This window comes from Lampetra fluviatilis, chromosome 37, assembly GCF_964198595.1.
Source record: "Lampetra fluviatilis chromosome 37, kcLamFluv1.1, whole genome shotgun sequence".
Lineage (NCBI taxonomy): Eukaryota > Metazoa > Chordata > Hyperoartia > Petromyzontiformes > Petromyzontidae > Lampetra > Lampetra fluviatilis.
In genome coordinates, this window is record NC_136311.1 from 4,598,126 (window position 1) to 4,623,711 (window position 25,586).

A 25,586-nucleotide genomic window follows, 5' to 3' on the forward strand; every position below is an offset into this window, starting at 1 on the left:
ACTCCATGGATTCATACTCTTAGGTTTTTTCGGTAAAATAATAATTATTTCTATTATTTTAATTTTAATCATTTATTTTTTCCTCCGTGACTTTACCGAAAAAACCTAAGAGTACTTTTCTTAGTGGGCCCAGTTTCTGTCCAGCTCTGATGGAGATATTGGTGAGATGTTTGGACCACGTCAGCTTGCTGTCAATGGTGACACTGACAATCTCGAGCTTGTCGGTTGATGCAAGCTGACAGTCACCAAAATGTAGATCCAGCTTAGATGAAAATCTCTTCCGAGATCGTGTCATGGTCTGGCACTTTGTTGGTTCGAAGGTCCATTTGTCTGCCCAGATGGTCATTTGATGAAGATCCCTGGTTCAGGCTAGGCTGCCACTGCGTTGCTTTCTGCAGATACAGATACAGTTGATTTATAATTGCCCTGTGAGCGAAGAAGTAAAAAGACTGTCAAATTAAAGCGACGTTTGCAACAGGTCTAAAAAAATTATGAATACAATAGATACCGCAATGAAAAAAGTCAGCAAATAAAAAAAATGTACAATATATTACTTGATAATTGTTTTTTTACCCTTTTATCTGGCAACAAAACTGACACCTTTTTTTTACAAGTAATCATGTTTGCATTGACCACAATACCCGCAGTCGGAATGCAAACAAAAAACATAACTCTGATAATGTAGGCATTGTCCTTGAAATTGATTGGTCCACACCCGAGACAGCTTTCTTAGAGCCTAGTCTCACATGGTGTTGGACCAGATGACGAATGATGAATTAAATATGTAACTATTTAACAACAGGTCTGACGCTGTCTTTCCGACAGACCTGTTCTTCACCTGAGGACGGCTGCTTGCGTTGTGGCCGAAACGTCGTGAGAATTATTTTATTATGTTTATTTTTTTAATTTTATTATTTCCCTTCTACGTGACTTTACCGAAGGCACCAAAAGGATGAATCCCTGCAGTCACGAAAGCTGTAAATCGAAACCTGCAGGTTATCTTATTGGAGCATAGAGGGTTGAGTCGTCAGCGTTGAGGTAGAGCCGTTTCTCGCAGACATCGATCGGGTCGTCAATGAAGATGGGGAAGAGAAGTTGACCGATAATTAGAATTGATCCTTGTGGTTCTGAGGCCTGGCCGGACAAGACTACTCTGATGGATCTGTTGGAGAGGTCGCTCTGTAGCCAGTTTGGCACGTAGGCCGTTGTGCCACACTTTGTCAAAGGCTCCTTTGATGTCCAGAACTGTGACACAGACTTGTCCAGGGAGCTGTTACCATCCCTGAGAGAAGACATTCAGAAGGTCCGCTGTGCTGTGACCTGGTCTGAATCCAAACTGCCTGCAGGAGATCTGATTGTCGTTGAGCATGTACCTTTGAAGTTGATTGTTCACTGCTGCCTCCATGGCCCTGCTAATGATGCTGAGCAGGGATGTGGGGCGATACTTTGATGGGTCGACTTTGGAGTCCTTCTTGTGTATTGGGGTTACTGAGGGCAGCTTCCATTGGTTTGGAAATACTCCACTTGAGAAGCAGCAGTGGAAGAGGCGATGTTTCGGGCAATGGTCCTACTTCAAAGTACATCAATGGAGAAGGGCCATTGCTCGAAACGTCGCCTATTAGATACTTGTTTCCTTTTAAAGGCCACAGTATAATTGACATACACGATTAGTCTTTTTGTAAATAGATTATAAATCGATCAATCGAAAATAAATAACAATTTTCGATTAATACATATTTTCGATCCATCAATCAATGTCATACAGGACAGTGCTGAAATCGATCACGAGTTTTTACAGCGCGATTCCCGCAGATGTGACTTTGATCTAATCAATTAATCATTCGATTAATACTGCGATTAATCGATACCTCAAGTACCACGTATTCTATTGGGGGGGGTGGTGTGAGGGGGGGGGGGAGGTGAGGGGAGGGGCTGTGAGGGGGAACACGGCGGTGCGTGACGTCACGCACCACGTGCTTGTTCGCGAGCCAATCAGTGGGACGCGGCCCGCCAATCCCAACAGAGGCCTTCAATCCAGGCTTCGCCATCACCAGGGCAACACGGGGGCGAGCGAGGCCGAGCCGGGGCGAGAGCTTATAAAACAGTTAAAAGTGTAACCCGGACGATTAATTATCAAGGCAATAAGCAGTGGCCTCTACTGCCTCGACATGCGCACGGTGCTCATGGTGGCGGAGAAGCCGTCTCTGTCTCAGTCAATAGCGAAGATCCTGTCGCGAGGTGACGGCTTAGGCCCCCCCCCCCGTTCACTCGCCATTGTCGGTCTCATTGCCCACCGCCTGCCACGGCCTCATCCACTGCCGGATGAAGGTCTACACCACTGGCCGTGTTGTCCGCTGCTGGATGAAGTTCTACACCACTAGCCGTGTGGTCGTACCAGCGCGGGTTCGGTGAAGATCGGTGGGGGAGGTGATGGGGGTGGTTGGGAGTGAGCCGTGGAAATTGCCTTAAACTCATTCAGATGTCATTCAGATGACACTCGCCACTGATGTTGCCGTGGCTTGGACCGAGTCGTTGCATTGCAAGCGGCAGCCCACAGTGTGCATTGTCGAACTTCTGTCGCGCCGCGCGTAGCCGATCGATAAGGTGTGGCGGGGTTGCAGTCAAAAAGTGTTTCCACTGCTGGATGGGGGGGCTACACGAGGTCGTGTTGGCCGCTGGGGTTGATTGACTCCTCCAACTTAGCAACGCTGGTCAATGTTGACGAGGCGTGATAGGGGGAGCGATAAGACCGCTTCGGGTATGTCTCGCCATCGATGTTAGGTCCTTGGGGTAGTGCGCTAAACGCTTAAACTCACCATCGTTTGTGTTGTTAACTATCCTCTCGGTTCAGTACGTTTGATACTACAGCGTTAACTATTAACACTACATTCGCTACTATGGGTACGGTACAGAGGTTGTTCTCAGGATGTACTTGTCACAGCCATAGTAACGTGGAATGTCGACATTACTATGCCACGAGTAATCGCATCCATGAGCGATGTGGTGATGCAATTGGTTACGCATTGCGCTACGAACCCGGCGACTTGAGTTCAATTCCCGGCCACGGTGAACATCAGAGGCGAATGATATCTGAACCGGACCCCACCCCTTACCATTCACCACTTCAGAATCCCCACACAGACCACCGTGACGAAGAATGGCCAAACAATATCTCGTAAAACGTAACTCCGTCAATACATTTGCAACCGCAGGTTTAGTTATTAACGCTACATTCAGAGCCGTGGATGGACATGTCACTGTCATAGGAATGTGGCATTTTCACCACTGGCTCTGTAGATGGACACCACTGGTTTGAGTGGGGAAGCCTTGCTTACCTTAATTTTTATTACATTCACGAATAAGGATGTTGAAAGGTGTGGCCGCAGATTTTATTTATTTATTTATCGTGACTTGCTTACCTTTTCTCTCTTGCACTCCTATCGTTTTTTGTGTGTTGTAACTCGCTGACCCACCCCTACTTGGACGTCTGTGAAAAAGAGCTTAATATACTCATCGGATTCTTCCAGGATAAATATATGTTCTGATATTTCCTCCCCGGTGCTGGGTCAATCATACCAATATTGTATGGCGGACCCTAGTGAAAATGAGTCCATTTGGCTTTGCAGGGAAAATAAGTAATGTTCGTAGTATTCTTCGCTAATAATGCTATTTCCGAACCGCACCGGGTCATTATCTACTTCAACCCGCACTAACCACGGTGAAATATCATCAACACCCTTGGGGCATTGTGCCCTTGTGTGCATGTATGTTGAACTTCTTTTACACCATACGTAGCCAACCGTGCTAACTGGAGGTGCGGGGGGAAGGACAACAAAACTAAACACAAAAAGCAGTTCTAAATAAATGAGTTTTTCAATCTAGATTCAACAGTGCATAGCTCCAGTTGCTTCCTAATATCGGAACGAAGAGCGTTCCAGACGTCCGCAGAGGCGCATTTAAAAGCGCGCGCGGCGGTGACCGTCTTTGTTCGATGGCTAGCCAAAAGCCGCTGCGAGGATGTATACTCTAATTTTAAATTTCGATTTAAAGCTTTCGTGACTGCAGGGATTCATCTTCTTGGTTCTTTCGGTAAAGTCACGTAGATTGTAAATAATAAAATAATTAAAATATATTTTATTATTTCTACTCTAATTTTGTTCGATTGTGCCCCGTTGGCTGTCTCGCAGGCAGCATGACGTCTCGCAAGGGGTTCAACGGTGCGTGCTCGGTGCACGAGTACATGGGCTCGTTCCAGGGGCAGAGCGCGCGCTTCAAGATGACGTCCGTGTGCGGCCACGTCATGACCCTCGACTTTATCGGTACCGGCGTCGTGTTACGAACGCCCGCGCCAACACGCCATGCCAACGCTCGCACTGCCCTAATGCCCACACTGCACTAGCGCACGCTGTGCTCGAACACATGCTATGCACTAATGCCTATTACGGTGTTTTTTCTGGAAGATTTTGCTGGTTTTTCCTGGATTTCTCTGTTGCCCGTAATCACTTTAAGATGTTCTTTGTTCATGTTTTTGTTTGTTGCGGTTGCACCCGAGTCAAGAGCCACATGGCTGACAGGTCTATACCTAATAACTGAAAATGAGAAACTGAAACAACCCACTCTGCATGCTGGATGAGGTTAGTTTGGAGTCTCGTTGATGAAAGCACAGCCACTCCTGTGATGCAATTATGTCTTCGTAGTGGTGGTGCTGGTTGAGGTGTGTGCTCACTCGCAGCACTTGCCCCCCACATTAGATATGGTCTATATGGGGGATCTTTGCGTGTCTTTGTGTGTTAGGCAAATACAACAACTGGGACCAGGTTGATCCTGCAGAGCTGTTCAGCAAGGCTCCTACAGAGAAGAAGGAAGCAAACCCCAAGCTGAGCATGGCGAAGTTCTTGCAGGTGATGACTTGCATACATATAGTCATTAACAATTTACATGTCCTTGATTAAAACTAGGTGAGAGCCAATTTAAGATGTGTAGTCTGTTTTCTTCAAGCGAAGATCTATTCAATTTCGATTTAAAGCTTTCGTGACTGCAGGGATTCATCTTCTTGTTTCTTTCGGTAAAGTCACGTAGAAGAGAAATAATAAAAAATAGAACATAATAAAATACAATTCTCACGACGTTTCGGCCACAACGCAAGCAGCCGTCCTCAGGTGACGAACAGGGCTGTCGGAAAGACAGCCCTGTTCTTCACCTGAGGACGGCTGCTTGCGTTGCATTTTATTATGTTTTATTATTATTTTATTATTTCCCTTCTACGTGACTTTACCGAAAGAACCAATAAGACGAAATATCAAGATCAGGATGAACGCATTTTAAAACAACAACAACCACCTTGGGGGTGATCGACCAGGAACATATTTCCTCACCCGGGACACCACATCCACTGTTGTCAAGAAATACAAAGTGATTTTATGCTAAAATGAGCATTGGGAGAGTACTCATCTCCTGTAGGCTGACGTCACTGCGGCGAAGCCACAGGCATGGCCGAAGGGACGGTGACGTAATTCCTAAACAGTGGGTTTCAATGTAAGTCAATGTAGGCGACCCATCTTCTGGACAATTCTGGCAACGAAATGCAAAAATTTATCCTGGAAGATTGTGGCTCCCATTGCTTTGTATTGGATGTAATTTTTGTAAAAAAAATTGTATGTAAAACGTTAATTCGGAAGGGGAAACAACTTTGCAGCAATGTCCTCGCCAAGAGAACTATTTAGTTTTCAATGTGTTTTTTCGTCCAACGTACCGTTTGGGAGATTCACAGTGTCACGGCCGGATACTTGCACGCTATATATCTAGATGGCGGCGTGATTTTGTGTGTGTGTGTGGGATGTAGATCGAGGGCAAAGGATGCGACTACGTGGTGCTGTGGCTGGACTGTGACCGAGAGGGAGAGAACATTTGTTTTGAGGTGAGGTGGCTTTACACCTGGTCTCATTGTTAAACACAGCCTAACCCAGCAGTGTAGTTATCTTTAAAAGTGTTTGTGTCGTGTAATTACTTACGTGTTTGTAAAGAAGCATGAAAGACATGATTGCTCAGAATCAGTTATTTTTAATATATATTTACACCGCCATTATGAACCCCCCGAACAAACCAGCTGACTTCCTATGAGTTAATACTTTTTTGTCAATCCGCTGCTAGATGAAGGCCTCCCCACACTATTTTACCTTGCTTCACCATCCTCGCCAGTGCAGGTTGATTAAGGGAAGCGGTCTCAGGACCGGTTCAGATGTCACTCGTGAGGGATGTTAGCTGTGGCCTGGAATCAAACTCGGGTTGCTGGGTTCACAAACCACTGCAGCATCACTCCACCCCAACCTGCTATTACATCCGTAGTGTTAATGAACTTGGGGGATGGGGAGGGGGTTTGGGGTGGTGGCGGCACAATGTTTTGTGCACTCCGCCACAACTCCTGACAAATGAGTTTGATTCCCAGCCATGGCCAACGCCAGTGACGAGTTATCCCTGCATCAGTTCCTAGGCCTCATATAACCTTCAAGACAGACACGCCGCCATGCGACAGTGAATTGAATCTGTCATCGACGATTCGAGTGCCGCGTTCGATCAATCGATCGATCGGCGGTTCCGTGCTCGACAGTAGTTTCTCACCACCGCCTCCCAACGGCGTCACACCCTCTGCCACCCACCCCCCCGACTCACCCCCCCTCACCCCTGGCTCGGCAGGTCCTGGACGCCATCGCGCCGTATCCAGTGAAGCACGGCTCCGAGCAGGTCGTATTCCGAGCCAAGTTCAGCGCCATCACCGACACGGACATCCACAACGCCATGAACAAGCTGGCCGAGCCCAACCGCTTTGAGGCGCTGGCTGTGGACGCTCGTCAGGAAGTGGACCTCCGCGTCGGATGCGCCTTCACCAGGTCTCGGCGCCAGCTGCCACGTAGGCGTCGCCACCGTCGCCGCCACTGTTGACATTCAGTGGGGGGTGCAGTGATGATTGTTTCATTTCAGTTTCAGTTTTCATTTATTTGGAATAACCCTGTGAGCCATTCGGCGCTTGATTCGGGTGCAACCGCAACAAACAATATAATTACAAGACGCGTTTTAAATTTACTGTACGCAAATTGAAACATCCCCTACAAAAACAATAAAATGTTCCAGGAAAAGCACCGTTTGTTTATGCTGCGTACTAAACTGTACAAAAAAATCCCATTTTGATTGGATGATGTCTTGTGATCGGAGGGGTGTAGATGGATTTTTACGAATTGAGGTTATGAATTTGCTGCGCCTTCAACGCGCACGTCTTGTTACCACAGGTTCCAGACCAAGTACTTCCAGGGGAAGTATGGCGACCTGGATGCGTCGCTCGTCTCGTTTGGGCCGTGCCAGACGCCGACGCTGGGCTTCTGCGTGGAGCGACATGACCGCATCCAATCGTTCAAACCTGAGACGTACTGGGTGCTACAGGCCAAGGTAGAGGAGACGTACTGGGTGCTACAGGTTAGGGTAGAGGAGACGTGTAGTCGGTGCTACAGGCCAAGATAGAGGAGATGTTCCTGGGTACTACAGGGTAAGGTGAAGATATCGTATTTGGACCACAAAAATCACATTAAATGTGAATTTCGGTGACTGACGTATGTCTGCTTGTTATGCATATGGGTGCGGTGGTACACGTGTGTACAGGTGTTGATTTGCACACGTGTGTGTGGTGGCACGCAAACACGCGTATAGGTGAGCACGGCGGCGGGCCAGGCTCTGACTCTGGAGTGGGAGAGGGGCCGAATGTTCGACCGGGAGGTGGCGCAGACTTTCCTCGCCATGGTGCGGGGAGCCACGGTGGCCAAGGTACAGCTCGCTTGCCATTTGCCACTTCATAAATTGGCGTACGAGCGAAGGTCCGCCGTGCGTAGCATACGGCAATCCCTCGTTTAACGCGGTCGTAGATGCGCTTCTGAAAAGTGCCACGTTAAGGGAAATGTGTGTTGGGGTGAAAAGAAGTTCCCCATAAATAATGTAACGAAAAAGTTTGACGTTATGCTACGTACCACGCGCTCACGGTAAGATGGTGGGTTAAATAATTAAGGGTACGCCACCGTGTCACTGTATTATTCTGCATACTGTATCGTGCCGCTCAACCGCGCAGCTCAAGAAAGTAATTTCTCGTCTATTGCACTGGGGGGACAATGGCGGCTGGGCTTGGTGCTGGCCACCTCCTCTGCCTTCGTGTGCGGTGTTGGCCTTCATAGGTGCTCGCTAACAGCACTTGCCCCAACAGTCTGTTAAAGGCTATACGGGGGGATCTTTGGCTCTTGCCTTTGTGTATGTAAGCGTGTAATAGTCTGTCACAGGAGATGTTGACTATAACTTGGTCTCGGCGTGGGTCAGGTGCTGTCCGTGACTCAGAAGGAGAAGGCGAAACAGCGTCCGTTGGCTCTCAACACGGTGGAGATGCTGCGCATAGCCAGCTCCTCTCTCGGTGAGGGAGTCGCCGATCGCGATCGACCAGGGACGGGGGGAACCTTCCGGAATGGGGTGCCATGGTGGCGAGATGTTAACTACCTCGCTTGGCATACAGGAGGTTGTGGGTTCGATCCTGACCCTGCCGCCTGCTGTATATTTCGAGTTTGCATGTTCTCCCCGTGGTCGCGTCGATTTTTCTCCGGGTCCTTCAGTTTTTATCCCCACAGTTAGAATCAACAACATGCGTTTAGAGTATTTGTGTGCTATAAATTTCCACATGATAAGCGACTTTGTTGAGCTATCATTTGTGGCCAGGTTGCTTCTGAAAAAAAGGCAATAACTCAGTGGGCCTTATCTGGTCAAATAAATTGTTCGGTTTGCTTCATTTCTCACAGTCCGCGGCTTCGTTCCACACGGCCCGCAGTCACACGAGGCCTACCGCTTGAAAAAGGGTCCCTTAAATGATATTTACCCCTTACTGCAAGAATCCTATCTGCACTAATTGGGTACGAGAGGGGAAAGTTTTATTCAATTACCCGTCTGTAACGGTGGGCGGGGGGGGGGAGGTGGTGGCGAGAGTGCGGTAACCCTTGTAAAGATGAGCGTTATTGAACTGAACGTTTGCGTGAATAATTATAGGTTAGTATAAAGGTGAACCCTACTCTGGCCCAACGTTTCATAAACAGTGGTGAAAATGAGTGCTAAGAGGATGTTCGGTGGAAAAAAAAAAAGTATCGGTCACGATTGATTCCGGTCTCGTGAAACGATGCGTAAATTGCTATCCTTTAGCCCAGTGTTCTTCACTCATTTTCAGTGGAGGAGGGGGGGGAGTTCACTTTCGCCAATAAGACATCAGTGCGACGGCCGTCACACTGCCTACAAGGGGTGTTTTCACATTTGTGTATTGTCGGGGGGGCCCCGCACGTCAGGGGCTACACTAAAGGCCACCAGGGGCCGCCGGTGGCCCACGCGGGCCAGTGAGGAACACTGGCATAGGAGCTACTCACTACCGGCGCTTGCCCCATCAGCCTTGTAAGCCTACACGGGGGATCTTGCGATGAGGAACACTGCTTTAGGAGTTGGTGGCGCGTGTTTGTTGTGCTCATCTCTCCGTGCGTAATGCGAGGCATGGGGCCTCAGCACAGCATGCAGGTGGCGGAACGGCTCTACATCCAGGGCTACATCAGCTACCCGCGCACGGAGACCACCAGCTACCCCGAAAACTTCGACCTCAAGGACGCGCTGCGCCAGCAGGCATCTAGCCCCTTCTGGGGGGACTTGGTAAGCCCGGCGCCGGCCGGATAAGCACTCCGCTCGCCCCACCTCTGATTCACATTGTTGGCTATGTACGGTGCCAAAGAAGTTCAACATACATGCATACCTCACCGCAAACTTTTCCAACCTCGCCTCGGCTCGCTTGGATTGTTTAGATTATTTTGCTGTTATAAATTTCGTCATAACGGGCCACTTTGTTGAGCTATCGTTTTTGGCTGGGTCGCTTCTGAAACAGAAGCTAATGGCTCAGTGGGCTTTACCTGGTAAGATAACATTAGTTGAGTTTTATTTGTATATTTTTTTTCTAGTGATTTGATTACGTTCCCTATACTTTGCACTCCTATCGTGTTTTTGTATTGTTTGTTGTTTTCACGTTTGGATCTGCCCCTACTGGACATCTTTACAAAAGAGCTTTATAGGTCATCGGATTCCTCCAGTATACATAGGTGTTCTGATTCTTATTCTGAACAGCATTTGCGCCAACAGTCTGTGAAGGCTATACGGGCGGGGAACCTTTGTCTTTGAGTGCGGTCGCGTGCGTTTTCCTGCCCACAGGTGAGAGCCTTGCTTGCCCAGGGCCTGAACAAACCTCGCAAAGGGAGCGACGCTGGCGACCACCCGCCCATCACGCCCATGAGGGCGGCCACGGAGAGCGAGCTGGGTGGGTCTGCGCGGCGCGTGCGCAGCAAACCCAGGGTCCAGACGGCACCGCTGAGACCATGGGGCTCAAGTTCCGGCTTTCAGATGCCTGCGATTAAACCAACTCAACGCGTTCGTCAATAATTGGTTTTGTGGCCGTAAAGAGGGAAAAAATATATATAATAGGCATTGTTTAGGGCACATGGATAGGCTGGAGAGGTTAAGAGTCCCATCTATGTGCTGTGAAGGTCCATTGCTTGTTCTTTTTAGGGCCACATTAGTGTTGATGAAGGTGTTAGGTCATTTTTGTTGTTTTTGCTCGTGCACCACTGCGAACGTAGCAGCAGCATCGCCACCAAATAAATCGTTGTTTAAAAGCAGGTTCTCGAGTGTGGTGAGTTGAGCTGATGATTTCCCCAAAGACTGGTATAATTAAACCCTATCATAACGTGTTTTTTTGCACTTTAATTTTGCTCAATTTCAGTTCTCAAAATGAGAATTTCGTGACATGGCACGTGTTCGAGTGAGTGAGCGATTGAGCACCTAAGTGGGTGAGTGAGCGAGCGAGTGACTTATTAAGACAGTGGCTGAAGGAGCGTGCAAGCGAGCGCCTGAGTGAGTTAACGAGCGAGTGTCTGAGCGAGTGACCAGTTGACGAGCGAGCTACAACCGAGCGTGTGAGCGAGTTTACGAGCGTGCGGTTTTTAATCACCGGACGTATTTTTGTTTCTTACAATCGCCAGGTGGCGACGCGTGGCGTCTGTATGACTACATCGTACGGCACTTCATCGCCACGGTGAGCGAAGACTGCCGCTACCTGCTCACCACCATCACGCTGTCGCTCGCGTGCGAGACCTTCCACTGCGTGGGCAAGACGCTCGTGTCGGCCGGTACGTCGGTGTCGCCGGAGCTTGCCGGCCAATGTTGGCTCCCCTGTGTGTGTGGTGCTGTGTGGTGTGCGGTGGCGCAGCGATTAGCGCGTTGCAACGAACGCGGCGACACCAGTTAGATTCCCGCTCACGACCAACATTTCAGTGATGGAACGTCTGAACCGATCATGGGCCTCCCGCTTGGTCAGCGACTTGGCCTTAAATTAGTGACTGGCGCGGTACTTAAACATCAGCACTGGGGAGACAATGTATGTGTGTTTAACTTCTTTCACACTGTACCGAGCCAACCGTGTTAATCGAAGGTGCGGGGGATTTGGTGTTGGCCACCCCAAACTCCTCGTGCACTGTTCCAGCCGAAATAGGTGCTCGCTAACAGGAATTACCACACAACAGTTCGTTTGAGGCTATACGGTGCCGGTGGTGGGGGGAGGGGGTGTGGATCTTTGTCTTTTGCGATGCCGTTTGACCGCGCAGGCTACACAGAGGTGATGCCCTGGCAGGCCATCCCGCTTGAGGAGAGCCTGCCAGCGGTTGTGGCCGGAGATGAGCTGCCGGTGGACAGCGTGGCGCTGCTGGAGAGGCAGACGGGGCCGCCGGACTACCTCACCGAGGCCGAGCTCATCACACTCATGGAGAAGCACGGCATTGGTACGACACCAGTACAGCGACGCAGAACCTCCCTCCCTCTCTCCCTCGTCGTGTGCCGTGCTGGCCTTAACAGGTGCTCACCAACAGCACTTTCCCTAACAGTCTGGTGCAGGCTATACAGGGGATCTTTGTCTTTGTGCGTGCTCATCCACGGCACACGCGGGGTAGCGGTCCACGCAGTGCAATGCAGTACAACACAAAGCGATACAACGCATCCGTCAATAGCACTGTGTGCTTAACAGAAAAACAACGTATAATAGCACATGCGCTAAAACACCTCGATTGCATATCTGCCTTCATTGACACTGAGTAATCTCTAAAAACTCAACACATTTGCCAATAGTAGAAAATGTATGGCCCTTCTGCAGTGCACACACGGAGGTTCGAGGGGTAGAGTGGCCTCTCGGTGTGCTGCGACGAAGGGCCGTTGCCAGAAACGTCTCCTCTTATTATTTATTTCACACAAAGTGCTCGCCACAGGTGAACCGCAATACCTCGCTGATCTCGTTAAGGGGCATAAACCACCAGCAGCGGCTTTTGGCTGGCTGTCGAACAAAGACGGTGACCGCATCGCGCGCTTTCACATGCGCATCTGCGGCCGTCTGGAACGCTCTTTCTACCGATATTAGGAAGCCACTGGAGCTATGATAACTAATTTCTTTGGAACTGCTTTTTTACTTAGCATGTTGTCCTTCCGCACCTCCGATTAGCACGGTGGGTTATGTACGATGCTAAAATAGTTCAACATACATTCACGCACCATCATGACTCTCACAATCGGTTTCAAAGACACTACATATTGTCAGCGCATGTTTGTTTGCATGTTTTGCCACAAGCATGTTTGGTTAATGCAGACTTGATGCCTTGCAACAGGTTTATATTTGGTGTTTGAACATCTTAATATTTCCTGGTTTTTTGCCAGACAGGGTAAAGCCTATTCTTACGTAGGGATAGAGTCCAACAATAGATGTTTGCTACATGGCACTCTACTGCCCACCCTGATGTAGTCACGTAGAAGCTATCATTTCTCCTTCGTCCTAACAGGAACCCCAGCGATGGATCTTGACTCGCACTTGCCTTGACTTATGACGCCCTCCCTCCAACCCACCCTGCCCCCCCCCTCACCCCACCCCTTCCCTGCCAGGCACGGACGCTAGCATCCCCGTGCACATCAACAACGTGTGCCAACGCAACTACGTGACGGTGGAGAGCGGTCGCCGCCTCAAGCCCACCAACCTGGGCATCGTGCTGGTGCACGGCTACCACAAGATCGGTGGGCAACCTCACCGCCACCTCATCGCCCTCCTCACTTCCGACCACTCGCCTCATTCCTCATGCGACCTCGCCTCTCCCTCACCTCTCACTCCGGTGGTGAAATGTTATCTTCCTCGCCTGGTGTACAGGAGGGGCATGGGTTCTATTCCTGTCACTGACGCCTGTATATTTTGAGTTTGCATCTTCTCCCGGTGATCGCGTGGATTTTTCTCCGTGCCCTCCGGTTTTTCCTCTCCACATTTAGAAACGTGCGTTTAGGGTAATTGGCTGCTGTCAATTTCCACACGATAAGCCACTTCATTGAGTTATCATTTGTGTGGCCAGGTCGCTTCTGAAAAAGAGCGATGTAGTTTTTATTCCATTACGCCGTCTTCATGGGAACGTTGCCTCTCACTCACGACCCCGGCTCTCAATCTGACCTCACCCATCTCTCGTCTCTGCCTCGCCACTCCCGCACTCCACCCTCACCCCTTCCTCTTACCCCACCGTCACACACACCTCTCCTACACTCACCCTTCTCTCACCTGCACTGTCATCTCACCCTCACCACCCCCTACTAACTCCTCCTCCACCTGCAATCGTATCTCACCCTCGGCCTTCTCTCACCCATCCCACACTCACTGCCTCCCTCACCTATGGTCACACTGATATCACCCCACCGTCACCCGTGCCCACCTTCCCAGCCTCATTGCCCTCTCTAACTGGCCGTGTCGCTTCCTGATGTTCGTTGCGCGGAGCTCGGCTTGAGCGCTCTCAAAGGACATCGGATTTGCATGCCGCGCAATTCCACTCCAACGCAACTCATCATCATCCCTTTTAGCACGATGGCCAAACCCCGCCGCACACCATTCGTCTTCGTGTGTATTCAACAATCAACACGTGGCCTTTCAAAATGTTCCCCCTTTTTACCAGCTTGTTTTTGCCAGTGTTCTCATCCGACCGCGTGTGCGTGTGTGCATGCGCATACCTGCGTGCGCGCCATCGTCCGACTTTAACCCTTGGCCATCGCCCGTGACGAATATCCGAACCCGTGCTGGGCCTCCCCTACGTTGAGTCGGCCTGAAATGAGTACCTCGTGGGGTGTGTGAATGTGAGCACTGGGGAGACGGAGGGTGGTCGGGCGTGTGGCTGGCCACCTGCTTCCTCGCGTGCCGTCGTTCATAGGCGCTCGCTCGCAGCACTTGTCCCAAGAGTCTGTGAAGGCTAATGTGCGGTTGTGCAAACGCAGACCCTGAGCTGGTGCTACCCACGATGCGGGCTTCGGTGGAGAAGCAGCTGAACCTGATCGCCATGGGCAAGGCCGACTTCCAGGCTGTGCTGCAGCACGCGCTCAGCATCTTCCAGCGCAAGTTCCACTACTTTGTCGACCACATTGCCGGTGCGTGCTGTCTTACTCTAGTCATCGCCGCCATCGTCATCATCGTCGTCGTTCTCACAGTTGTCGTGAGCTTGATCGTCATCCGTTATTTATTTTGTCATTGTCATGGTGATGATCGTCATCGGCATCGCGGCCTCTTCATCACCCTTAATGTAATCATCATTGGCATCTACATTATTATTTTAGTCGTCTTCGTCATGATCATTATCGTCGTCATCATTATCATTGTCATCATCATTATCATTGTCATCATTATCATTGTCATCATTAACCTTACACTTATCCTTGCTTGGCAGACGTAATTGAGCTGGGAACACGCTCTCTGTGCGTGTGCGTCTCTGTACGTGTCTGTATGTGTGTGTGTCCGTGTGTGTTTTCATCTGTGGGGAGCGGTGGCGCAGTGGTGAGCACGCTGCAGTGTGTAAACATCACCACTTGGGAGACAAAGGTGGCCAGGCATGGCGTTGGCCACCCACCCCCTTGTGTGCCGTGCCAGCCTTCATAGGTGCTCACTAACAGCACTTGCCCCAACAGTCTGTTAAAGGCTACACGGGTGGTCTTTGCCTTTCTCTTTGTGGTGGAACAGGCATGGATGAGCTGATGGAGGTCTCCTTCTCTCCGCTGGCCGCCACTGGGAGACCTCACTCGCGCTGCGGGAAATGCCGTCGCTTTATGAAGTACATCCAGGTCAGTGGTTGCCCTACGTGTGTCACTGTAGTGGGTGCGGGGGAGGTGGTGTTGAGTGTGTGTTTGCACAAGCAACTCTCACTTCTCATCCTCCGTAGTAGTGGGGTTGGTGTGTGTACCCTTCACTCTTCCTCTCTTTCTGCGTGACCTCACACCGCCCTTGTCAGACGCTCGGAATCCCGACAAGCCGTTCAACACGAGCTCAAGTCCTCCTCGTATAGCAGCACCCAGTGCCAGTAACGGTCAAAGCTGTCGTCGCCCGCTCGTGCGTGTCGCGTGTCACGTGACCCGCTGGCTTGCGGTTGCGGTGCGGGGGTGAAAAAGAATCCTCTGCGTAACTCCGCGAATCTTTAATGCGCGGCGGGAGAAGAAGAGTCTCGTCTCATTGGAAATTGTGTCCCATCCCACAGCCGCGATAAAGCTACGCGACGTGAGCACGCGCCCTTTCCACACCGCGCTCCGTGCGCCCCCGTGAAACGTTCTCTTCTGTGCCGCCAAAATGCCGTTGTCAGTGGAGATAGCGTGCACTGGAAGGACCCATCAAGCCATTTTAGTGATTTAGGTCATTTATCCAATTGCCCGCGCTTGTTGAAGACACCAGCGAACAACGGTCGTAGCGAGTACGAACGGCATCATGCGCCCTCTGTTTAAGCCCGGTTATATATTTATTCACCACGCGTAGTCAGCGAAGGACCGTCGCGCCAAACGTGTGACCTCTTGCGACAGCATTCGCATGAACTGCTCTTGCTGTCATACGCCGGCGTCTCGAGTGATTTTTTTTTTTTATTCACATGGATCACGGCGGGGGGGGGGGGGGGATGGTGGCGAGGGGGGAGGGGCGACCACCACAGGGGCGGTACCATTCCTTTGAGGATCACAGTCCGCTTGGGATGTCGACGGCCAGCCTGAAGTGCTCACTCTGCTGTGATACAGCCGGCTCCCTCGGCGGAATAAGCTCTCCATTGCGAGGAGACCGCTCTCGTAGATGCAACGGTGACAGCTGTGACGAAGTCGAAGCATCGGGGTGCCAAGAAAGGCGTCTTTGGCATCGCACGTGAGCATTCAAAGAAACGGCCTCTGCTAGCGCCGGGAACCAGATCCGCTTCGGTGGCCACCAATGCGCGGGATGGAATGCACGATGTCGTTGTGGACCTCGAGACAAAATCGGAACGGACACTAACATCGTAAAGCTATGGTGCTCGTTACAGCTGATGGCAAGTAGAAATCTCCAACTTAATAATTAATACGTAAAAAAAAACGTAATAACTTCTACCAATAGACGGCGCTAGTGCTTTCATGGCTAGAGTATATTACAGGCTTTAACGGTTTAACCCATCTGCGTAATTGATGGTCACGGGCTTTCTGGTGAATCGGAATCCCGTTGAGATCCACCAGGATGGATCGTCAAAGTGCTTGGTGCGTCGGCCACCGCTGGACCTTATTGGACGATAATGAACAATGCTGTTGCAGTGTGCACGGTTGGCTACATGCGGTGCGAAAGAAGTTCAACATTCATACATACGTACGCTCTCCGTTTGTGGGTGGAGCGGTGGCACAGTGGTTAGCGCATTGCAATTATGAATCCAATAAGCGACCTGGGTTCATTTTGCGGCAACGGCTGACGTCAGTAGCGAGTCGTACCTGCACCGGTCTTGGGTAACCCCAACTCCTTTCCTCCACTGCACCAGCATGGCGAGGTATGGTCAAAACAACACCTTTGATCGATCTGCTGTGGGGAAGCTCTTATCCAGCAATGGATTGATAAAGAAATTGCAAATCATCATTTGTGTTCTTTTTATTATTGTCTATTCCTCTTGCTGAACAACTTAGATAAGATGCCTCATACACCACTGTATATGCAAATGCTGTGACTACGATCCATTGCTTCGTCAATGCTCACCGATTGGTCAGCTCGTAAAATATTAATCATAGACGCGCCTTATTCCGATTTGCCAACGTCGTTATTTCTGCACAATTGCACAGCTCGTTGCTATATATTGGGCTGTGAGCTTGCCAGGAGATGGCCAGTACAGCAAGTAGATTTTTCAAATCCACCGTGTAGAGTGTTTTAGTGTTGTCCCCTTGCGTGTATTGCACGGTGGCTTTTTTACGCCACCGTGCCGTCTCACGAAACGGAATTGACCAAACAGCCCAGTGTAGCAGGATCCACCTGAGTTGGAGTCTTGAGACTCGGCGAGGCTTCCCCGGATAAATCAATGATCTTATCATTATAATTTTGTTTTCACAATGTCGTATGACCTGATGCTTGTCACCTCTGGTTTGCTATCCTTGCGCATGCTCGCACTCTCTCTCTCTCTCTGTGTGTTTTGCTGGCTGCTGTGCATTACTGGCCTCGGGGCATTCAATTAGCAACTGTAATTACAAACATATAGAGTCACACTGTGCAGCTGCTAATCATGCAAATTAAGCCAGATGATGGATGGTGTTTAAGCAGCGGGCGGAGGGACGCGCGCTTTGGAATTGCGCTCGGAGGAGGACACGGGTCGCTGAGCGATCGTGAATCAGACGAGGGAAGCGAAACGGGGCCTGCCGGCAGAGTCGCCCGTTCCGCGCCATCTCCCGGTGCGGCAGTTGCAACGATGGTGCGGCAGTTGCAACGATGGTGCGGCAGTTGCAACGATGGTGCGGCAGTTGCAACGATGGTGCGGCAGTTGCAACGATGGTGCGGCAGTTGCAACGATGGTGCGGCAGTTGCAACGATGGTTGCGGCAGTTGCAACGATTGTGCGGCAGTTGCAACGATGGTGCGGCAGTTGCAACGATGGTTGCGGCAGTTGCAACGAAGTGACACCGCAGTTAGTCCACGGGTGGGCGGTCGTGTGTCCGGTGGGGTAGAGCGTGGGTAGTCCAAACGTCTAATCATTTTTAATGGCCGGGTCGCTCCTGAAAAATAAACCGCGAGCTCAGTGGGCTTTACCTGATAAGCTAAAAATAGTTTAATTTATTTGTATTTGTTTATGAAGTGATTTATTTACCTTTCCTATACCTTTCACCCCTATTGTGTTTTTGTATTGTTTGTTGTGACCTGCCTCAACTGGACACGTGTGCAAAAGAGCTTTATCGGATTCCTCCAGTATACATCAATATTCTGATGCTGATTCTTCCGAGACGTCTGCTCAGTGCGGAAGAATTGGCCATAAATATCCCTGAGAGGAGGGGGCTCTCTCTCGGGCTCCCTCCAGTGAAAACCTCTTCCTCTGGCATTGGCCACCACGAGCGAGCAATTGCAGGGCTGCGCCTTAACCTTTTGCGTTGGTCGATCGTTGTGATGATGTCGACGTCATCGCGTGATCTCTCGGAGAACGACGCCACTTCGCCTGTCAGAACCACCCACGTTCCTCCGGAATGAGCAATCATTGCCCCACCCCATCCTAATAGCAGACTCAAAGAGGCCCTCTCACAGACCAGCTGCTGAAGTAGTCACCTTGTGCCACACAGGGCACATCTGCCACTAGGGGGGGGGGTTGCCCTTTGAAATAAAACGTGGTGAGATGGAAGCGGCCTATCGCCGGTCGAACTCGCTCTTGAGACACCTCAAAGAGGACGTTCTATCAACATCGAATTGTTATCACCACTCCCTTCTTCTCTTCTCCTCCGCGACTGCCCCCCCCCCGCTACAATCTCTGCCGCTCCCAACTCCCTCCCCCCCGGCCCGAGCAGGCGAAACCGAGCCGCCTATCGCCGGTAGAGCTCGCTCTTGAGATGGCTCCAGGAGGACGCTCTGTCAACATTGAATCATTATCATCACTCCCTTCTTTTTTTTCTTCTCTGCGACCGCCTCCCTCCCTCCCCCGCGCTACCCCCCCCCACCCCTCTACCGAGCAGGCGAAACCGAGCCGCCTGCACTGCTCGCACTGCGACGACACGTACAGCCTGCCCCACGGCGGCGCCCTCAAGCTCTACAAGGAGCTGCGCTGCCCGCTGGACGAGTTCGAGCTGGTGCTGTGGACGTCCGGGCCTCGCGGCAAGAGCTACCCACTGTGCCCCTACTGCTACAGCCGCCCACCCTTCCCCGACATGAAGAAAGGTGGGCGGGGGTGGTCATCGTTCCCCCCTCCCCCCTTCACTTCACCCCCCACCACACCCTCCCCCCCGCACACCTAGCCAACCCACCCCACCATGCCCCTCGGGTTAGAGCATTGCCCCGCGGTGGTTTTAGCAAATGTGGTCAGTGCAGCTCCCAATATATTTTGTATATATTTCAGGCTGCCTTGAAAACTCACCTCTTTAAACTGGCCTTTACCCCGAGTTTTGGCCAATTATCCTTGTTCTGTTTATTTCCTGCTTTCCAAACACGGGTGGTGCAATGGGATCTAGGGATGGAATGCGCCTTGCAAATGTAAATTCTTATTATTGTTGATGAAGGGGTACCAAGAAGTAGTTCTGTAATATTCTGTTTCACGGCATTTACCAACACGACTGGAGTCTTGGTTGTCACTCCGCTCGCCAAAGTGGCCATGTAGCTCAGTGGTGAGAATGAGTCCATCGCTGGTGACATCATGGGTTCAAATCTGGATATCAGGCGATCCGTAGTGGCCGTGTCGGAGGCACTGAGGCGGCACTCTGGATCTCCGCTCGCGCTCGGGGCAAGGGGAGCAAGCGGCATGCCTGGGTGTCTTGCTCTGTGCTATCGTTTGTGTGCTCCCTCCGCTCCCTTTGTGTCTGTCCGTCTGTGAAAACATCTCCGTAATCCTCCTCCTCCTCCTCGTGCCATCCCCGTCGCATCCTCCGCGTCCTCCGTGTAATCCGTCATCGTAATCCTCTGGGTAATCCTGCCCCATAATCCCACTTACTGGGCTTCCTTCCCTCTTCCTCCTGTCCCTCTCTCACCATCTCCTCCTCCTCCTCTCTCCTTCCTCCATCTCCCTCGCTCTCCCCTCATCCCTCCCTCCTACTCTTCCCTTGTCACTCCCATCCTCTATATCTACCTCCCTCCCTCCCCCCCCATCCGTCCCCCGCTGCAGGCATGGGCTGTAACGAGTGCACGCACCCGACGTGCGCCCACTCGCTGCTGGCGCTGGGCGTGGGCCAGTGCGTCGAGTGCGAGGGGGGGGTGCTCGTCTTCGACCCACTCTCGGCCCCGCGCTGGCGCATGGTTTGCAACCGCTGCAGCGTGCTCGTGCACTTCTTCGCCGGCGCCCTGCGCGTCAAGGTGGTGGCGGCGTCGTCGTCGGGTGAGCGCCTGCGGTGCCGCTACTGCTGTTCGGAGACGCGGAGGTGCCGCGGACAAATGGAGGGCTGGATACGGGGACCCCGGCGGGGGGGTAGATGTATGGGACTGGGAGAGACTGGGGATAGGCGGGAGACGCAGAGAACGGGTGGTAGATGCAGGGGACGACCGGAAGACCCAGGGGACAGGCGGGAGACCCAGGGGACAGGTGAGAGACACAGGGGACAGGTGAGAGACCTAGGGGACAGCCGGGAGACGCAGGGGGCAGGCGGAGACCCAGGGGACAGGTGAGAGACCCAGGGGACAGGTGAGAGACCCAGGGGACAGGTGAGAGACGCAGGGGACAGGTGAGAGACCCAGGGGACAGGCGGGAGACCCAGGGGACAGGTGAGAGACACAGGGGACAGGTGAGAGACCCAGGGGACAGGTGAGTGACACAGGGGACAGGTGAGAGACCCAGGGGACAGGCGGGAGACCCAGGGGACAGGTAAGAGACCCAGGGGACAGCCGGGAGACCCAGGAGACAGGTGAGAGACCCAGGGGACAGGTGGGAGACCCAGGGGACAGGTGGGAGACCCAGGAGACAGGTGAGACACCCAGGGGACAGGCGGGAGACGCAGGGGACAGGTAGGAGACACAGGGGACAGGTGGGAGACCCAGGGGACAGGTGGGAGACCCAGGAGACAGGTGAGAGACCCAGGGGACAGGTGAGAGACCCAGGAGACAGGTGAGAGACCCAGGGGACAGGTGGGAGACCCAGGAGACAGGTGAGAGACCCAGGGGGCAGGCCGGAGATGCAGGGTACGGATGCGGAGAGGGAGACAGACGCGCAGATTCAGCGACAGATGCAAGGAGAGTAGCAGACGCAGTGACAGATACAACCCCCGTGACCGACGTGGCATGGAGATGCCTTCGTGCAGCAGTGGATTGCTCATGGCTGACGATGCTATATGTAAAGAAATTTTGCACGGAAAAAAAAGATTAACGCCGCAGTGTGAATTCACCGTCCTCAACATCCATGCGCCGTCCCCTTCGCTCACAGCGGATGTCAAAAGACCACGCGACGTCACTCGCAAGAGTAGCCGGTGTCACGTTTCCGAATTTTACATCAAAACGACGCGCAAAATTGCTTGAATTGTGATCACGCGTAGCAGCGACATCGCCGCCTGCTCCTGCACAAAGAGCTTGGCAGGATCCTCCCGGGTAAGCAAACGGAATGGAAATAATAATTAGTTTTGTTTGAATTATGATATTCACGTCACATATATTTCCCCTTGGCGTTATCGATAGAGCCATTGATTTCCCGACTTCACTACCCCCCCCCTCCGCACCGTGGTCCCACTGACGGGAGAGATCGCTACTCAATCATTAAACCTTAATTAATTTAACCGACGGTAATTGTCTCATAAGTTAACCTGTCAAGTGCCCGTTTAGCATTGACATTGTGTCAACCCTCTTGCAAGGGCGACCTCAAGAACAGAAAGTTCACCGAAACGTTTTGGTGGGGGGGGGGGGCCTTCGTCCAGCAGTGGATAGACCACAGCTGCTGCTGCTGCTTATCATGAATATGATTTGTTAGTATTGGTTGACATAACTCCCACAGCCACTAGAGGCACTACGCATTCACCGCAGCATTAGGAACGTAAAGACGGCTCGACGCATTCTTCAGGAACACTTCAGAGCACTAGATGAAGGTCCTTTACGCGAAACGTCACCTATTATCGAGTTTTATTTGAAGGCCGCACACGCAGACAGACAGTCACTGCATCGAGCACTTTCAGATGCGCTTCTGCGTCCGTCTGGATCGCTCTTCTGATATTAGGAAGCCACTGGAGCTATCCACTTTTAAATCATCTAGATTGAAAACTCATTTTCTTAGAATTTTTTTGTTTAGTTTGTTTTCCTTCTCCCGCACCTCCGATTAGCAGGGTTGGCTTCGTACGGTGTGAAAGAAGTTTAACATACAGTACATACACGCATGCGTGTGTGTCGGGGCTAGGCGTGCAGGATCTTGCGTCGCAGGATTGTGGGAGGAGGTGGCGGTGCGGTGATGGCTTGCGGTGGGAGGGGGGGGAGTCCTTCATCCTTGGTTGACGACGACTAATTTCCACTCAAGATCAGTTTGTGCTCTTTATAACTCGCGCAGAACCCCCAATCAGGCGGCAGATGGATCTGAACCTGTCACGTCTGCGCACGTTGGCTCCACGCAAGTGACAGCTCGGCTATCCAGCTGCCCGAGCGGCGCTAAGCACTCGCGTTTATTCGACATTGATTAAGTTGCTGCTTTCGTCCGTTGTTTGAGAGATAAAAACGCGTTGGTGGCCGCGAGGACCTGACTAGTGCGCGGAATGTTAAACGTGGCGGTGCGAGTGTGGGAAGTCTGCGTGTGGCAGAGTGGGGAGTACAGTTCTTTTTCAGCGACCCACCTGGCCACAAATGATAGCTCAACGATGCGGCTTGTCACGTGGAAATTCACAGCAGCCAAAGACTCTGAACGCGTGCTGTTGATTCTAAATGTGGAGGGGAAAAAACTAGAGGACCCGGAGAAAAATCCACGCGACCATGAAGAGAGAGACACGCAAACTCCAAATATACAGGCATCAGGGTCAGGATCGAACCCGCGACCTCCGGTATACCAGGCAAGGTAGTTCACATCTCGCCACTGCGGCGGCCCCAAAAATCTGATCAACATCATGATCACCATCATCACTCGGTGGCGTTGTAGAGGCTTGCCATGCTGCGGCGCTCTATAGATGTTGTCGTTGTCGCTGTTACAGGGACGCAGGCTCGGCTGGACCCGCCGGACGTGGAGGATTGCGCCCGCGCGGCGTGGGCCTGCGAGTCGTGCGAAGCGGCGCTCGTCGAAGTCGAGTACCCGGCAGCGCCAGCCGGCGCCGGCAACAACAACAACAACCAACAACAACAGCAGCAGCCGGCGGCCGCCGCCACCGGGGCAAAGGTGGTGAGGTCGCCGCTGCCCGACGGAGCAACGCGGCACGTGGGTTGCGTGTTCTGCGACCCCGTCTTCGAGCCGCTTGTGCAGTTGAAGCACGCGCGGGCGCAGAGGGCCCGGCGTGGCGGGGGCCGGGGGGGACCGGCGGGTGCTGGCCCAGTGGGGGGCAGGGGGGGAAGGGGTGGGGGCGGAGGGGGGTTCCGTGGGGGCAGGAAGCCCAGGGATAAGATGGCGGCGTTGGACGCGTATTTCGTTTGAGGTGGCGGTCGTTTCCGAGTGTGTGTGTGTGATGTTCGCGTGTGTACGTGTGTGTGTGTGCTTGGCTAAAATGCAGGAAGTTGGTACAGCGGAGGGCACAGGTGGTGCATCTGCCAGTCATCTCAGTCCACCCATGTCACCCGGGTCTGTCCCGTGATGTCTGCCAGTGAGCCTTTGACACTTCACGATGCCTTAATTTGCAAGAGTGAACCTGGGTCATCAAAAGTACCAAAGCATAGCAAATCAAAATCAGAACTAAAACTAAAAGAACTGCGCTTATCGCGCGTCGAGGAATAAAAAATATTGCAAAACATAATTTCCCAACAGCGCAAATCTGCTCGGGAAGATTTACCTCCACACTGAACACAGACAGCACAATATTACAAAACTTAAGCTGCGGGAAACATTAATCAGGAGATATATGGTGACTATAATACCATACTAATATGTGAACAAACAAGGACGTGTGACGTCAAATGGAATTGCAACTCAATTCATCGCAAATAAACTAAATCGCAGCTTAGCATCAAATTGTGATCGAGGAGTTAGGATAACCAATGGGTGCGTTTGAAGCGATGGGATTCCAGGCAGTTTTTTGGTGCACTGGCAGAGAGAGAGAGAATACGAGTGGAGACCCGTGGGAGTGAATTGGTGAACGCGGAAAAACGGAGCGTGTTGGTGGTGGGGGGGTGAGGAGTGGATTTTGGGAAACTCAGTAAACGGCAAACGTTTCTTGAAATCCCGCTCATTCACAGCACATAGTCAGAGGGGGTACCTCTCTGGCCTCCTCTCTTACGTGCTATGAAGGAGGACCACTGCCCGAAACGTCGCCTTATTGTACGCTCGTTCACATTAAGGCCACACGCAGTGTTGTTGACAAATATGTTGATTTGCTTTTTTTGTGTGTGTGATGTTTAACTGTGCTTATGCACCACTGCCAACGCAGCAGCAGCAGCAGCAGCATAATGTGTTTAATTCCGAATGATCATTCGTGTCGTTATGGAGAATATAAGTAACAAAATAAACAAGCAGACAATTCGCCTGCGGCACTATCTACATAATGGGATGTGGAATAAAAGAAACACTTTGATATGTGGAGGGACAGTTATGTAAAGCAGGCGAAATATCTGCATGTTTTTTTAGTTCCTGATTTACATGTTGGGGGTGGGAGCACTAAGGGAATGTTGAACTCAAATTGTTTCATGCAACTGAGCCCTTGGCCTTATCACGAGTTTCGTCGTGTTTTGCCAACTGCAGCTTGTTCTTAGGTTTTTTCGGTAAAGTCACGTAGGTAAAAAATCCAAATTAATAAAAGTAAAATAAAAATAAAATAAAAATCACGACGTTTCGGAGGCAACACAAGCTTCCGTCTTCAGGTGGAACCGTCACAGCACGCTTGCTGTATCAAGTAAATGAGAGATTCCAAGGGATACTTGATACAGCAAGCGTGCTGTGACGGTTCCACCTGAAGACGGAAGCTTGTGTTGCCTCCGAAACGTCGTGATTTTTATTTTATTTTTATTTTACTTTTATTAATTTTGAATTTTTACCTACGTGACTTTACCGAAAAAACCTAAGAATATGAATCCTTGCAGTCACGAAAGCTTCAAAATCTAGACTGCAGCTTGGTTGCGATTGTTGTTGTTGCCGAGTGTGGATGCGCGGGTGGTGCAGATCAAGAGTGTAGTTGCGAAGGTGGCGTCGAGACCACTTTGTTCACCGGAGGAAGAAACGCGATCACGTTCGGTGCACGAGAGCCCCCCCCCACCACCATCCGCGAAGGTGCCCGATCTCGCCCGCTTCTTCTCGAAAGTCTCAGCAGTTTTTTTTGCCTGGCGAGTTGTCACTCAGATGCGTGACCAACCACCAACCACTTAGGGGGGAGCTTGCCATGTCCGGAATAGAGGTTTTTTTGTTTTGGGTCAGATCGCGTAAATATAAATGTTTCGTTAAAGCCGCCGCCGCC

General features: G+C 51.5%; 1 protein-coding gene across 2 annotated transcripts; it reads left to right on the top strand.

The window, feature by feature from the left end:
- The first annotated feature begins 2,028 nt into the window (after nt 1-2,028).
- TOP3B (DNA topoisomerase III beta) lies at nt 2,029-24,984 on the top strand. 2 transcript variants are annotated; one of them, XM_078873664.1, is made up of 18 exons: nt 2,029-2,238; nt 4,188-4,319; nt 4,795-4,901; nt 5,843-5,917; nt 6,694-6,887; nt 7,284-7,440; nt 7,699-7,812; nt 8,353-8,443; nt 9,554-9,708; nt 10,258-10,363; nt 11,085-11,231; nt 11,706-11,879; nt 13,024-13,152; nt 14,383-14,532; nt 15,119-15,219; nt 19,065-19,266; nt 20,204-20,413; nt 23,187-24,984. In XM_078873664.1, exons 1-18 carry the CDS (start codon nt 2,169-2,171, stop codon nt 23,618-23,620), a joined length of 2,748 nt encoding a protein of 915 aa, XP_078729790.1. In that variant the 5' UTR covers nt 2,029-2,168; the 3' UTR covers nt 23,621-24,984. The 2 variants fall into 2 exon arrangements, with proteins under 2 accessions (XP_078729790.1, XP_078729791.1); XM_078873665.1 differs by lacking the exons at nt 2,029-2,238; nt 4,188-4,319; nt 4,795-4,901; nt 5,843-5,917 and having other exon boundaries at nt 6,751-6,907.
- Nucleotides 24,985-25,586: the final 602 nt, after the last annotated feature.